General features: G+C 43.8%; 1 protein-coding gene across 3 annotated transcripts; it reads left to right on the top strand.

Moving 5' to 3' along the window:
- Positions 1 to 224: 224 nt before the first annotated feature.
- Positions 225 to 12,649, top strand: LOC110504437 (V-type proton ATPase 116 kDa subunit a3). 3 transcript variants are annotated; one of them, XM_036969927.1, is made up of 20 exons: positions 225 to 249; positions 6,583 to 6,717; positions 6,925 to 7,003; positions 7,164 to 7,408; positions 7,517 to 7,581; positions 7,726 to 7,852; positions 7,948 to 8,027; positions 8,148 to 8,241; positions 8,411 to 8,623; positions 8,809 to 8,959; positions 9,092 to 9,231; positions 9,326 to 9,483; positions 9,595 to 9,685; positions 9,780 to 9,898; positions 10,160 to 10,373; positions 10,612 to 10,722; positions 10,841 to 10,936; positions 11,088 to 11,208; positions 11,335 to 11,506; positions 11,652 to 12,649. In XM_036969927.1, the coding sequence occupies exons 2-20, from the start codon at positions 6,601 to 6,603 to the stop codon at positions 11,743 to 11,745; spliced, it is 2,487 nt and encodes an 828-aa protein (XP_036825822.1). In that variant the 5' UTR covers positions 225 to 249; positions 6,583 to 6,600; the 3' UTR covers positions 11,746 to 12,649. The 3 variants fall into 3 exon arrangements, with proteins under 3 accessions (XP_036825822.1, XP_036825821.1, XP_036825824.1); XM_036969926.1 differs by lacking the exon at positions 225 to 249 and adding an exon at positions 287 to 487; XM_036969929.1 differs by lacking the exon at positions 225 to 249 and adding an exon at positions 290 to 487 and having other exon boundaries at positions 10,841 to 10,927.
- Positions 12,650 to 12,707: the final 58 nt, after the last annotated feature.

The raw sequence follows: 12,707 nt of genomic DNA, 5'->3' as shown, positions 1-12,707 counted from the left end.
GTTTTTACATTTATATTTGTCAACTGTCCTCAGGCCTCTGACCTATCTTCCCCTATGCAAATAAAGTCTGGGGGGAAGGTTATTTGACACTCAAAATGTATCTACCGTCACGTGAGAACAAGTAACGTGACATAAAGCCACCGAATGGGAAGTGCTCTCAGTACTACCCAAATAATTTCACCAAAGACAGGGGGGGTTGTAATCATTTGTTAAGACCATAGCAAACGGAAAAAGTTAAGCAACGAAAACGTGAGTTTCTATTGGACACATTCTCATAGATCCCGCCCCATTTGATTCTGTTTAAGAAACGTTTTGCAACAGAATTGGCGAAATGAATACGCTCCAGTACGGTATGTTTAGGAACTTTGTGACTTCCCGGTGAAAATTCGTTTGACGCTGTTTGTTCTGGTCTGTCGCCTTGAGCCAACTCTCACAAGCGGTGAGACACAAAAGTTTTCGATTGAGCTGGACAGATTGAAGGAAACAGGTAAAATCGTATATTTCCTACCTGCTTTCACAAAGGATAGATTCGTGTGTGGTTGGTCAACATATTTTTCTATCTACAAAGTTGGACATTCTGTAGTTTAGTGGGCTATTTGAGTTGCTGACATTGGAAATATCTAGCCTTATATGTTAATTGAGTTTTATATTGTTTCTGTGGTAACTTGCATGGAAACGTTGTGGCAAAACGGGATCGGCTTTTTTAGTTTTTGACAGACAAGAGACGGGTGGGCAACGTATGCCAACTTGGACAGATAAGATACAGTGTTGCAAACAACAATGTCTCGTGATTACATATGCAACTCTCCCAGCGAAATTAATACATTTTAATTTGATTGACGCTGGACGAATTTGCGGCTTTTTGATTTTGTGAGCCTTTTCTGGCAAAGCGAAACCAAACCTATCACCGTTCTAACATTTTGTTGTTCACCTTTATTTAACCAGGTAGGCTAGTTGAGAACAAGTTCTCATTTGCAACTGCCACCTGGCCAAGATAAAGCAAAGCAATTCGACACATGCAACAACAGAGTTACACATGGAATAAACAAAACATAGTCAATAATACAGTAGAACAAAAGAAAACAAAAAGTCTAAATACAGTGAGTGCAAATGAGGTAAGATAAGGGAGTTAAGGCAATAAATAGGCCATTGTGGCGAAGTAATTACAATACTGGAATGGTAGATGTGCAGAAGCTGAATGTGCAAGTAGAGATACTGGGGTGCAAAGTAGCAAAATAAATAAATAAATACTATATGAGGTAGGTAGATAGATGGGCTATGTGCAGTGATCTGTGAGCTGCTCTGACAGCTGGTGCTTAAAGCTAATGAGGGAGAGATGAGTCTCCAGCTTTAGAGATTTTTGCAGTTCGTTCCAGTCATTGGCAGCAGAGAACTGGAAGGAAAGACGACCAAAGGAGGAATTGGCTTTGTGGGTGACCAGTGAGATATACCTGCTGGAGCACGTGCTACCAGTGGGTGCTGCTATGGTGACCAGTGAGCTGAGATAAGGTGGGGCTTTACCTAGCAGAGACTTGTAGATAACCTGTAGCCAGTGGGTTTGGCGAAGCGAGGGCCAACCAACGAGAGCGTACAGGTCGCAATGGTGGGTTGTGTATTTGGTGACAAAACGGATGGCACTGTGATAGACTGCATCCAGATTGTTGAGTAGAGTGTTGGAGGCTATTTTTATAGATGACATCACCGAAGTCGAAGATCGGTAGGATGGTCAGTTTTACGAGGGCATGAGTGAAGGATGCTTTGTTGCGATTATAGGAAGCCAATTCTAGATTTAACTTTGGATTTGAGATGTTTGATGTGAGTCTGGAAGGAGAGTTTCCAGTCTAACCAGATGTAACAGTACAAATTTAGACCGTCCCCTCGCCCATACCCGGGCGCGAACCAGGGACCTTCTGCACACATCAACAGTCACCCTCGAAGCATCGTTACCCATCGCTCCACAAAAGCCGCGGCCCTTGCAGAGCAAGGGGAACTACTACTTCAAGGTCTCAGAGCAAGTGACGTCACTGATTGAAACGCTATTTAGCGCCCACGCTAACTAAGCTAGCCGTTTCACATCCGTTACACTCACCCCCCTTTTGACCTTCCTCCTTTTTCCGCAGCAACCAGTAATCCGGGTCACGGCACCAATGTAACAGTACAAATTTAGACCGTCCCCTCGCCCATACCCGGGCGCGAACCAGGGACCTTCTGCACACATCAACAGTCACCCTCGAAGCATCGTTACCCATCGCTCCACAAAAGCCGCGGCCCTTGCAGAGCAAGGGGAACTACTACTTCAAGGTCTCAGAGCAAGTGACGTCACTGATTGAAACGCTATTTAGCGCCCACGCTAACTAAGCTAGCCGTTTCACATCCGTTACACAGACACCTAGGTAGTTGTCCACGTTTTCTAAGTCGGAGCCGTCCAGAGTAGTGATGCTGGTCAGGCGAGCAATGATCGGTTGAATAGCATGCATTTAGTTTCCCCTGCGTTTAAGTGCAGTTGGAGGCCACAGAAGGAGAGTTGTATGGCATTGAAGCTTCTAGTCATCTACTATCTATTTAGTCATCTATTAATAGCTAGTAGTTTGTCTATCAATGTTAAGATAGTTATTTTTATAAATACATTTCATGCAATTATACAATACTTTATGACTAGAGGCATTAGCAGAATCTTTTTTTAATCTGACGAATTATAGGGATGCTGAACCTGACAAATGGATCAATATAAACATACAATACGACAAGGGAAGACAAATGGATCAATATAAACATACAATACGACAAGGGAAGACAAATGGATCAATATAAACATACAATACGACAAGGGAAGACAAATGGATCAATATAAACATACAATACGACAAGGGAAGACAAATGGATCAATATAAACATACAATACGACAAGGGAAGACAAATGGAATATTTCATCCATCTAAACTGGAGGAGGAAATTGTCCAAAAACAAACTTTTAAGTGGTACTGACCCAACAATGATAAAGAGTGGTTGGGGAAATTGTCCAAAAACAAACTTTTAAGTGGTACTGACCCAACAATGATAAAGAGTGGTTGGGGAAGTTGTCCAAAAACAAACTTTTAAGTGGTACTGACCCAACAATGATAAAGAGTGGTTGGGGAAATTGGTGATGCTCTCTGTTGGTGCCAATAAAATAGACTATACTGTTGTTCGCTCGGTTAAATTGAGAATTTTTACATCTAAAATACAGAATATTCTTTTCATTTTCTTCTCTTTACAGCAATAACCATTTGCATATTGCGATATGCCTGGCTGGTTCTCTACTGTTGACTGAACGCAACTCAACAATCATGTATTTGGTCTTTGCTGCGTGCGTTGCCTTTCCTTACGACTGTCAGCAATGCGATTTTAAAACAATCCATAACTTAGTTTTTTTAAGGAAGCTGATGATCCACTGTGGCCAAATAATGCTTTAGTAGCCTATTTTGAATGGTTTTATAGGAAAAGGCTCATTTGAATAAATCATTTTGGAGATTATTTATCTTTGTATTGAATTGTTGTCAGTGTATTTTCTTATCGGGAATATCATGGATCGTAGCTTGTATATCACGTTGTGCAATGTGTTTTCATGAGACAAGTGCACGGTTCGCTTCCCTCTGTCCTATCAAGGGACACAGACCCTGTCATCTGATTTAGACTCCTCACACCAGTTTGTTGTGCCACAGTGAACACAAATTATTTTAGAAATGTCCAATCTTTTAAACACTCTCACATATGAAGACCTAAAACTCATCTGTATTGACAATCAGATGTGTGCTTTAATGGATATTAACAATGATTCTGGGGGTTCTTAATGAGTAGCTATTAATCCTGGACTCAATTGGAACCCTGTTGGTATTTACAGCGTTGAAATGGCAGATGATAAGTAGGAGTGACACACACAGAGACTATTTTATTACCATTCTTTCTTCATGGTTATATTGTATTTTACAGACCTGCCCACTAGCAGTCAAATCCTTGTTTCCTCCGTCCTTGTTTCCTCCATCCCTCGCCTCTTTCAAAGCACATCGGAGGAGGAGGCGGCCCGAGGGGAGGAACCTTCAATCCTCTCACCCAATGTGCTTTGAGATGGTGAGGAATGAAGGAAACAAGGAAAGAGGATTTGACGGCTAGTAAAGTTTTTAGTCAGTACATTCCTGCATGTACAGTTGAAGTCGGAAATATGCATACACTTAGGTTGGAGTCATTAAAACTCGTTTTTCTTAACAAACTATAGTTTTGGCAAGTCGGTTAGGACATCTACTGTGTGCATGACACAAGTAATTTTTCCAACAATTGTTTACAGATTATTTCACTTATAATTCACTGTATTACAATTCCAGTGGGTCAGAAGTTTACATACACTAAGTTGACTGTGCCTTTTAACAGCTTGGAAAATTCCAGAAAAGGATGTCATGGCTTTAGAAGCTTCTGATAGGCTAATTGACATAATTTGAGTCAATTGGAGGTGTACCTGTGGATGTATTTCAAGGCCTACCTTCAAACTCAGTGCCTCTTTGCTTGACATCATGAGAAAATCAAAAAGAAATCAGCCAAGACCTCAGGAAAAAAAATTGTAGACCTCCACAAGTCTGGTTCATCCTTGGGAGCAATTTCCAAACGCCTGAAGGTACCACGTTCGTCTATACAAACAATAGTACGCAAGTATAAACACCATGGGAACACGCAGCCGTCATACCGCTCAGGAAGGAGACACATTCTGTCTCCTAGAGATGAATGCACTTTGGTGTGAAAAGTGCAAATCCATCCCAGAACAACAGCAAAGGACCTCGTGAAGATGCTGGAGGAAACGGGGTCAAAAGCATCTATATCCACAGTAAAATGAGTCCTATATCGACATAACCTGAAAGGCAAGGAAGAAGCCATTGCTCCAAAACTGCCATAAAAAAGCCAGACTACGGTTTGCAACTGCACATGGGGACAAAGATCATACTTTTTGGAGAAATGTCCTCTGGTCTGATGAAACAAAAATAGAACTGTTTGGCCATAATGACCATTGTTATGTTTGGAGGAAAAAAGGGGAGGCTTGCAAGCCAAAGAACACCTTCAACCGTGAAGCTCAGGGTGGCAGCATCATGTTGTGGGGGTGCTTTGCTGCAGGAGGGACTAGTGCACTTCACAAAATAGATGGCATCATGAGGTAGGACAATTATGTGGATAGCAACATCTTAAGACATCAGTCAGGAAGTTAAAGCTTGGTCGCAAATAGGTCTTCCAAATGGACAATGACCCCAAGCATACTTCCAAAGTTGTGGCAAAATGGACAACAACGTCAAGGTATTGGAGTGGCCATCACAAAGCCCTGACCTCAATCCTATATAAAATTAGTGTGGAGAACTGAAAAAGCATGTGCGAGCAAGGAGGCATACAAACCTGACTCAGTTACACCAGCTCTGTCAGGAGGAATGGGCCAAAATTCACAACTTATTGTGGGAAGCTTGTGGAAGGCTACCCAAAACATTTGACCCAAGTCAATCAATTTAAAGGCAATGCTACCAAATACTAATTGAGTGTATGTAAACTTCTGCCCCACTGGGAATTTGATGAAAGAAATAAAAGCTGAAATAAATAATTTTCTCTACTATTATTCTGACATTTCACATTCTTAAAATAAAGTGGGGATCCCAACTGACCGAAGACCGGGAATTTTTACTAGGATTAAATGTCAGGAATTGTGAAACTGAGTATAAATGTATTTGGCTAAGGTGTATGTAAACTTTCGACTTTAACTGTACATATCAACCACAATTACCTTGTACCCCTGCACATCGACTCTGTACTGGTACCCTGTGAAATGAAGACAGAGGAAGCAAGGATTTGACTGCTGGTTGGTGGGTAAAATGCAATGTAACCTTAAACAAAGCGTAGTGATACAAAAGTATGAATTAAATTGTTGTGACTATCTTTAATAGAAATTGAGAAATATACCTATCAGGATTGATAGATGTATTAATAGATTACTTTAGGTTTAATAAAATTAGGTTACGGGTGAACTGCTATTTTGAAGGAACAGGAAGTGTTTGTTTGCATTTGGCTAGTGACAGACATTCCACATTTAACCCAACCCACTTGTGAAATTCTAAATATCAAGTGTTTATATGCCAAAAACTGGAACAAACATTTAAAAAAAATAAATAATCAATTGGCCAAAATGTACACGGATTATCTTGGTTCAGTCTCTCCCCAGTCTAAATGTCGATATGGTTTAACCTATTTTAGTGACCCACATCAAGTGTGGTGTATTGACGCCTTTGCACTGACTTGTGGTCAGAATTTAATTCGTTGTGAAGTGTAGCTTGAGTGGAAATTCCACTGTCGCAATTCATGTGACTTTTTCAGTTAGTCATAGGGGGAAGAATGCACTTTGTCTTTCCCTTATCTGCAACTGTCAGCGGTCACCTGATTTTTGAAGCAACCGCCATACACTAATACCATTTCTCTCTCACCTCATCCTTCACTACTTTTATCTATTCACTGCTTCTATCTCCTTTTCATCTCCCTGTCTCTTTACCTTCTTACTCTCCCCCCCTTTCCCTCTCCCTCTAGGCCTATCTCTAGGTGGCGATGGGTTCTATGTTCCGCAGTGAGGAGGTGTGCCTGGTGCAGCTCTTCCTCCAGTCTGGTTCAGCCTACAACTGTGTCAGTGAACTGGGAGAACTGGGCCTGGTTGAGTTCAGAGATGTGAGTTCTGTTCTCACAAGACAAACGAGGTCAAGGATCTTCACTAAGAATGACTGTCTCAGAAACAGTAGCTGTAACTAATGTCTCTACCATCTTGCTGTTAAGTTTGAAATTAGCGACATTAGCTGACGTGAAGTGAAGCCTCGTGTGAGTAACTTATGAGTAACTAACTGTGTCTGTTGTACTCTTCCCTCTGTGGTGAATCAGTTGAACCCCAACGTCAACTCCTTCCAGAGGAAGTTTGTGGGGGAGGTGAGACGATGTGAGGAACTGGAGAAAACCTTCTGTAAGTATCTAGATCCCTCACTATCGGCTCCTAAAACAAGGCCTCTCAATAAAGCTATCATAATACAAGAAAATGTTTGACACTTGTCTCCTATGCATTTGACTTTCTCTCCTTACGTCTTTCCCTCCATCTCTCTCTTTTCATCCTTCTCACCACTCAGCGTTCCTGGAGCAGGAGATCAATCGGTCTCTGTGGCCCCCCCTCCATGGCCCCCTCCCTTCCCCCTGCCCGACACCCTCAGCCCCCCAGCCCAGAGACCTACTCACCATTGAGGAAGAGAGTGAGAGGCTGGCCAGGGAGCTCAAAGAGGTGTCCAGGAACAGAGACAGTCTCAGAGCCCAGATGACCCAGCTCAGCCAATACAAAGGGGTTCTCACCCAGACCCACTCCCTCACCTCCTCACAGGTCAGAACTATACCACCCAGACCCACCCCCTTATAACTACAACTACTGTTTGGCTGTATTAAAGTGGAGCACTACAATCATGACTATTTTTATTGTTCCCTCTCACAGGGTCCCCCACCTCCACTGGAAACAGTAGGCATATTGGAGCCTAACCGACAGGATGTCCACCTCAGGTAAACCTCATTGGTCAAAGCGATTGCCAGTGTCTTTCCACTTATTTTTTTTACATTGGCTCTGGACAATGACTGATTTCCATATTCCAGTTGGTCAACATACTCTTTATGCCAACTTACCTTGTTTCCCTCTCTCGTTTGCAGTTTTGTGGCCGGTGTGGTCCACCCCTGGAAAGTCCCTTCGTTCGAGCGATTGCTATGGCGAGCGTGCCGTGGTTACATCATCGTGGACTTCAGAGAGATGGAGGAGCAACTAGAGAATCCTGTCACGGTGAGGAGAGGAAGAAAGGAAGAGGAGCTCTATAGTAAAAGTAGAGTAGCAAGTAAGATGGTCAGTGAGTCAACGCTTCTAATATGTGATGGCAGGGGGAGATGCAGTGGACGGTGTTCCTCATATCCTACTGGGGAGATCAGATCGGACAGAAGGTCAAGAAGATCTGTGATTGGTGAGTAAACCTGTCCACTTCTCCTTCGTTGTGATATTTGACACATTGCAGTGGTTCATGTTAATGCTTGTTTAATGACCCGTGTCTTTCTTGCACCTCCTCAATAACTTTCATTCCCAGCTTCCACACACAGACATTTGTGTACCCCGACAGCCCCACGGAGAGAGAGGAGATTCTCCAGGGATTGCAGGGCAGAATTGAAGACATGAAATCTGTAAGGCAGACTACCACTGTATAAAATGCATTAATCTTCATCTGTGTGGCTGTATCTCCAACTTCGATAAGAATCACATTGGGAACAGCAAACAGTGAGCGAACATTTACTTTTAAAGTTGCCTCACACTCCATCTCTAATCCATCCCTCGTCCTCCCTCCTACCCCAGGTCCTGTCCCAGACAGAGCACTACCTCCAGCAGCTGTTGGTGCGTGCTGTAGCTGTGCTGCCCCAGTGGAAGGTGCGGGTCCAGAAGTCTAAGGCTGTCCAGGCTGTGCTGAACCTCTGCAGCCCCTCTGTCACCGACAAGTGTCTGATTGCTGAAGCCTGGTGTCCCGTCAGCAAGCTGCCTGAACTACAGAGTGCCCTGAGAGAAGGAGGGGTGAGGGAGGGGAAAGAGAGAGAGGGAGAAGGGGAGATTGAGTATCCAAGCAAGATGCAAGGCAACAAGAGAGGGTTGTCTTTGGTCATGCTGTTTAAACTGAGGAATGGATGTCATTTTCAACGTACCCCAAAAGTGTGTGACTTTAAGCCCCTTCATTTTCTCTCTGGCTCTCCCCCTATCAGAGGAAGAGTGGCAGTGGGATGGACTCGTTCTACAACCGCCTCCCATGCTCCACCCCTCCTCCCACCCTGTTCCCTACCAACTCCTTCACGGCCGGCTTTCAGAGCATCGTAGAGGCTTATGGAGTGGCCAGTTACCGTGAGGTTAACCCAGGTATCAATCAATACATGTATCGCTTCAAACCGCCAACAGACCAACCCAGGGAAGAACCACCTCTAGTAAATGTAAATGATCAGTAATATTATCTCTCGTTCTCTCGCTCAACCCTCTTCCCGTTCTCCATAGCCGTGTACACCATCATCACGTTCCCCTTCCTGTTTGCGGTGATGTTTGGGGACGTTGGTCACGGCCTGCTGATGTTCCTGGCTGCCCTCTGGATGGTCCTGGAGGAGAAGGACCCCAAACTCCGGAACAACACCAATGAGGTTGCGCACACATGCGTCACACTCTTTCATACACAGTGACAATTCTACTGATTTGAGAGGAACAGTCCTAATATAACGTCTCTGTGTGGTTTAGATCTGGCGGATGATGTTTGGAGGACGCTATCTGATCCTGTTGATGGGACTGTTCTCTGTCTACACTGGGGCCATCTACAACGAGTGTTTCAGCAGAGGACTCAGCCCCTTCAGCTCCGGCTGGCACGTACGACCCATGTTCGATAGCGGAGAGTGGAGGTAAGGACACATGCCGCATCACTCACACCTGCGTAACAGCTCCACAATCCTTTTTCTGATTGTCCTGTATGTTTTTAAAATATTTGAGTTCTGTATCTCTCTTTCGCTCAGTTCAACAACTCTTAAAGGGAACAACTTCCTGTCCCTGGACCCGAACATCACTGGGGTTTTTACAGGACCCTATCCTTTTGGCATCGACCCGGTATGGAAATCCACCACACTGCTCTCGCTCTCTCCTTCCTGTGATTGTTTCCATGACTCAGTTATAATGAGTAACTGTGCTGTGATGTCCTCAGATCTGGGGTCTGTCCAACAACCACCTGACATTCCTTAACTCCTACAAGATGAAGATGTCCGTCATCATCGGGGTGATCCACATGACCTTCGGAGTCTGTCTGTCCTTCTTCAACTACAAGTGAAGGAACATTGCGTTAGTTTGTGTGTGTGTGTGTATTGAAATGCAAGGGACTATCGCTGTAATCTACTAATTTTCTCACCGTCCCTCTCCTGCTATCCCTACTCTCTCTCTACTCAAACCAATACCTTTGCCTATGCATTCCTTTCCCTTAAACCTATGATTCCCTCTACCCACCCACCTCCTCGTTGGCTCTCTTTTCATCTCTTTCTCTCTACCCATCCTTCTCTCCCCCATCCCTCTTTCTCTCTCTCGCTCCAGACATTTCAACCAGTTGAGCAGTGTATTCCTGGTACTGATCCCAGAGCTGTTCTTCATGCTGTGTCTGTTTGGTTACCTGGTCTTCATGGTCATCTTCAAGTGGCTGGCCTTTGACACGGCCCACTCTAACTTCACCCCCAGCATCCTCATCCACTTCATAGACATGTTCCTATTCACAGTGAACAAGGAAAACCCGCCCCTCTACAAAGGACAGGTGTGTGTGTGTGTGTGTTTTGTAGGGAAACCGCCCACTGTTTGGGACGATTACAGTATATGTATGGAAGGGCACACAACGGGCTCACTACAAGATACTTGTTTTAAAGTATGCTTAATGTTTGCTGAGTCCTTGAAAACATAATATTTCGGAAAACAATGGTATGGTAGCATGCTCACCCCTGAGTACAACCTGCCACTATGTGGTGATGTTCTAACTCCCGCTCTCTGCACTGTAGATGGTGGTGCAGAAGGTCCTGGTGATACTGGCGCTGTGTTCTGTTCCAGTCCTACTGCTGGGGAAACCCATCCATCAATACATCACACACAAGAGGAACCACTGGCACATGGTGAGCAACTTGACTCTGGCTCACCTTTTGCTAAGTGAATGGATTTTATTGTAAGTATCTAGCATCACTTTGTTTCTTCTGTATGTGAGTTGGTCTGGTGTGATTCTGTGTCCTCCAGGCAGGAGAGAGCCGCCCCCTGTTAGCCGAGAACAATTCCATCAACGCTCATCAGGGAGAGGTGGAGACCGGGAGTCACAGAGAGGAGGTGGAAAGGGGGCGTTATCACACTGTTACCTATGCTAGCTCTATTCCTGTGTTCGCAGAGGCTTAGCTAGTGACACGTTTAACGTATTACTCAGTCAGCCAACTCCCCCCCCCCCCCCCCTTAAAAAAATTAATAAATAGCACATTCTTTGTGTCTGTAGGAGTTTGATGCTGCTGATGTGTTCATGCACCAGGCCATCCACACCATAGAGTACTGTCTAGGCTGCATCTCCAACACGGCCTCTTACCTACGACTGTGGGCCCTGAGTCTTGCACATGCACGTGAGTCACACACACACCCTCGTTCTCCACTGATTTGTAGTGACTCACCGCAAACTGACTCATATTTTTAAATAGTACTAACTCGCTGTAGCTCCTATTTCGTGTGTTCCCCCTCCGTCCCTCCAGAGCTGTCAGAGGTGCTCTGGGTGATGGTGATGCGTATCGCCCTAAACGGGCAGGGCTACGTGGGATCTGTGGTCCTGTTTGTAGTCTTTTCCTTCTTCGCTGTGCTGACAGTCTCCATCCTCCTGGTCATGGAGGGCCTGTCTGCCTTCCTGCATGCCTTACGTCTGCACTGGTAAGAGATTGGGGGATGGAGGGAGATGGTTGGGGGGGGGGGGAAGACAGAATGAGTGAACGAGAGGAGTGTGTGACGAAGATTGGAGTTAATATATTATGTTATTATATTATTGTCTGTTGATTTTTCTTTGTTTGTCTCCTAGGGTGGAGTTCCAGAATAAGTTCTACAGCGGAACAGGCTACAAGCTGAACCCTTTCGCCTTCTCTTCCCTAATCCACGCCTCGTCCTCTATGTGATCAATTTATTGATAGTTTTAAATGTTTGCCAAATGGTTATGTTAATTATTCAATCAGTCACTTGCTCTGCACCTATCGCTCCCCCGCACATTTGAGAATGATTGCTCTCTTTTATTGAAAGCTTGGTGTTTGAAGAACTTGTTCAATGTCCAAGAAATGCATTGAGGACTTTGCAATGTTATTGATTGTCTGTGCCCATTTCAGCATGCATGTTGTGATCAGAATATCTATGTTGTTCCTTCTATGGACTGACCATGTGTTGCTTCCAGTAATGTACATTTAGACAATACATGTTTTTTATCATTCACATTCTCTTAGTTTATCATTCTAAGCATGATTTGAAAACTGTTGTAATTTCTTCATAGTGTTTGTTTGAATAACTCAGGAAATGGTTGCTTTTGACTTTCACACATGATGAAAGTGATCTCAAAGTCTAAAGATAAAGGACACCGGTTGTCTTAACACATCTGGTCTGAAAGAGAATCAAAGTAGATGTGATGGTTGCTCTGCTTTTGTTATTGGTCATGTGAGGGACCCTTCATGGTACTCAACACCTCCAGTTTCTTATGTCTATTTGGACACGGTTAATGATTATGGAAAGGAAACTTCTCAACTATGTCATTCACATTGTCTATGTGCAGAGAACCCTCTGAATGAAGATCAATATTTTTCCAAAGATAAACTTGATTTGTGTGCCTTTGAGCCCATCTATTTTTTATGTTTGTAATCAGACCTTATCTGTTCATTAGTCACTGAGACTGCTCATGGAAAATATTCAAGCCTTTAGGAACAACTTAGTCTACCGCATTCTCTGTATCCTGGTTCACATCATGATGTCTTTGTTTTTACTATCAGTGTGATAAACTCTGGCTGAAATAAAATTAAAGCTGTTTTTTTCTTACAATTCTTGTGTGGGTGTACGTTTTACTTCGTGACTTGGTATTCCTATTGTAGAAATGAGT

The sequence above is a fragment of the Oncorhynchus mykiss genome, chromosome 31 (assembly GCF_013265735.2).
Source record: "Oncorhynchus mykiss isolate Arlee chromosome 31, USDA_OmykA_1.1, whole genome shotgun sequence".
NCBI lineage: Eukaryota > Metazoa > Chordata > Actinopteri > Salmoniformes > Salmonidae > Oncorhynchus > Oncorhynchus mykiss.
This window is presented reverse-complemented; position numbering and strand designations above follow the sequence as displayed.

Excerpts from the sequence above, each read along its gene's own strand:
- LOC110504437 (XM_036969927.1), top strand. The coding sequence starts at position 6,601 with ATGGGTTCTATGTTCCGCAGTGAGGAGGTGTGCCTGGTGCAGCTCTTC. Across the intron at positions 6,718-6,924 it reads GCCTGGTTGAGTTCAGAGAT|TTGAACCCCAACGTCAACTC; the intron begins GTGAGTTCTGTT and ends GTGGTGAATCAG. Across the intron at positions 11,507-11,651 it reads CATGCCTTACGTCTGCACTG|GGTGGAGTTCCAGAATAAGT; the intron begins GTAAGAGATTGG and ends TTTGTCTCCTAG.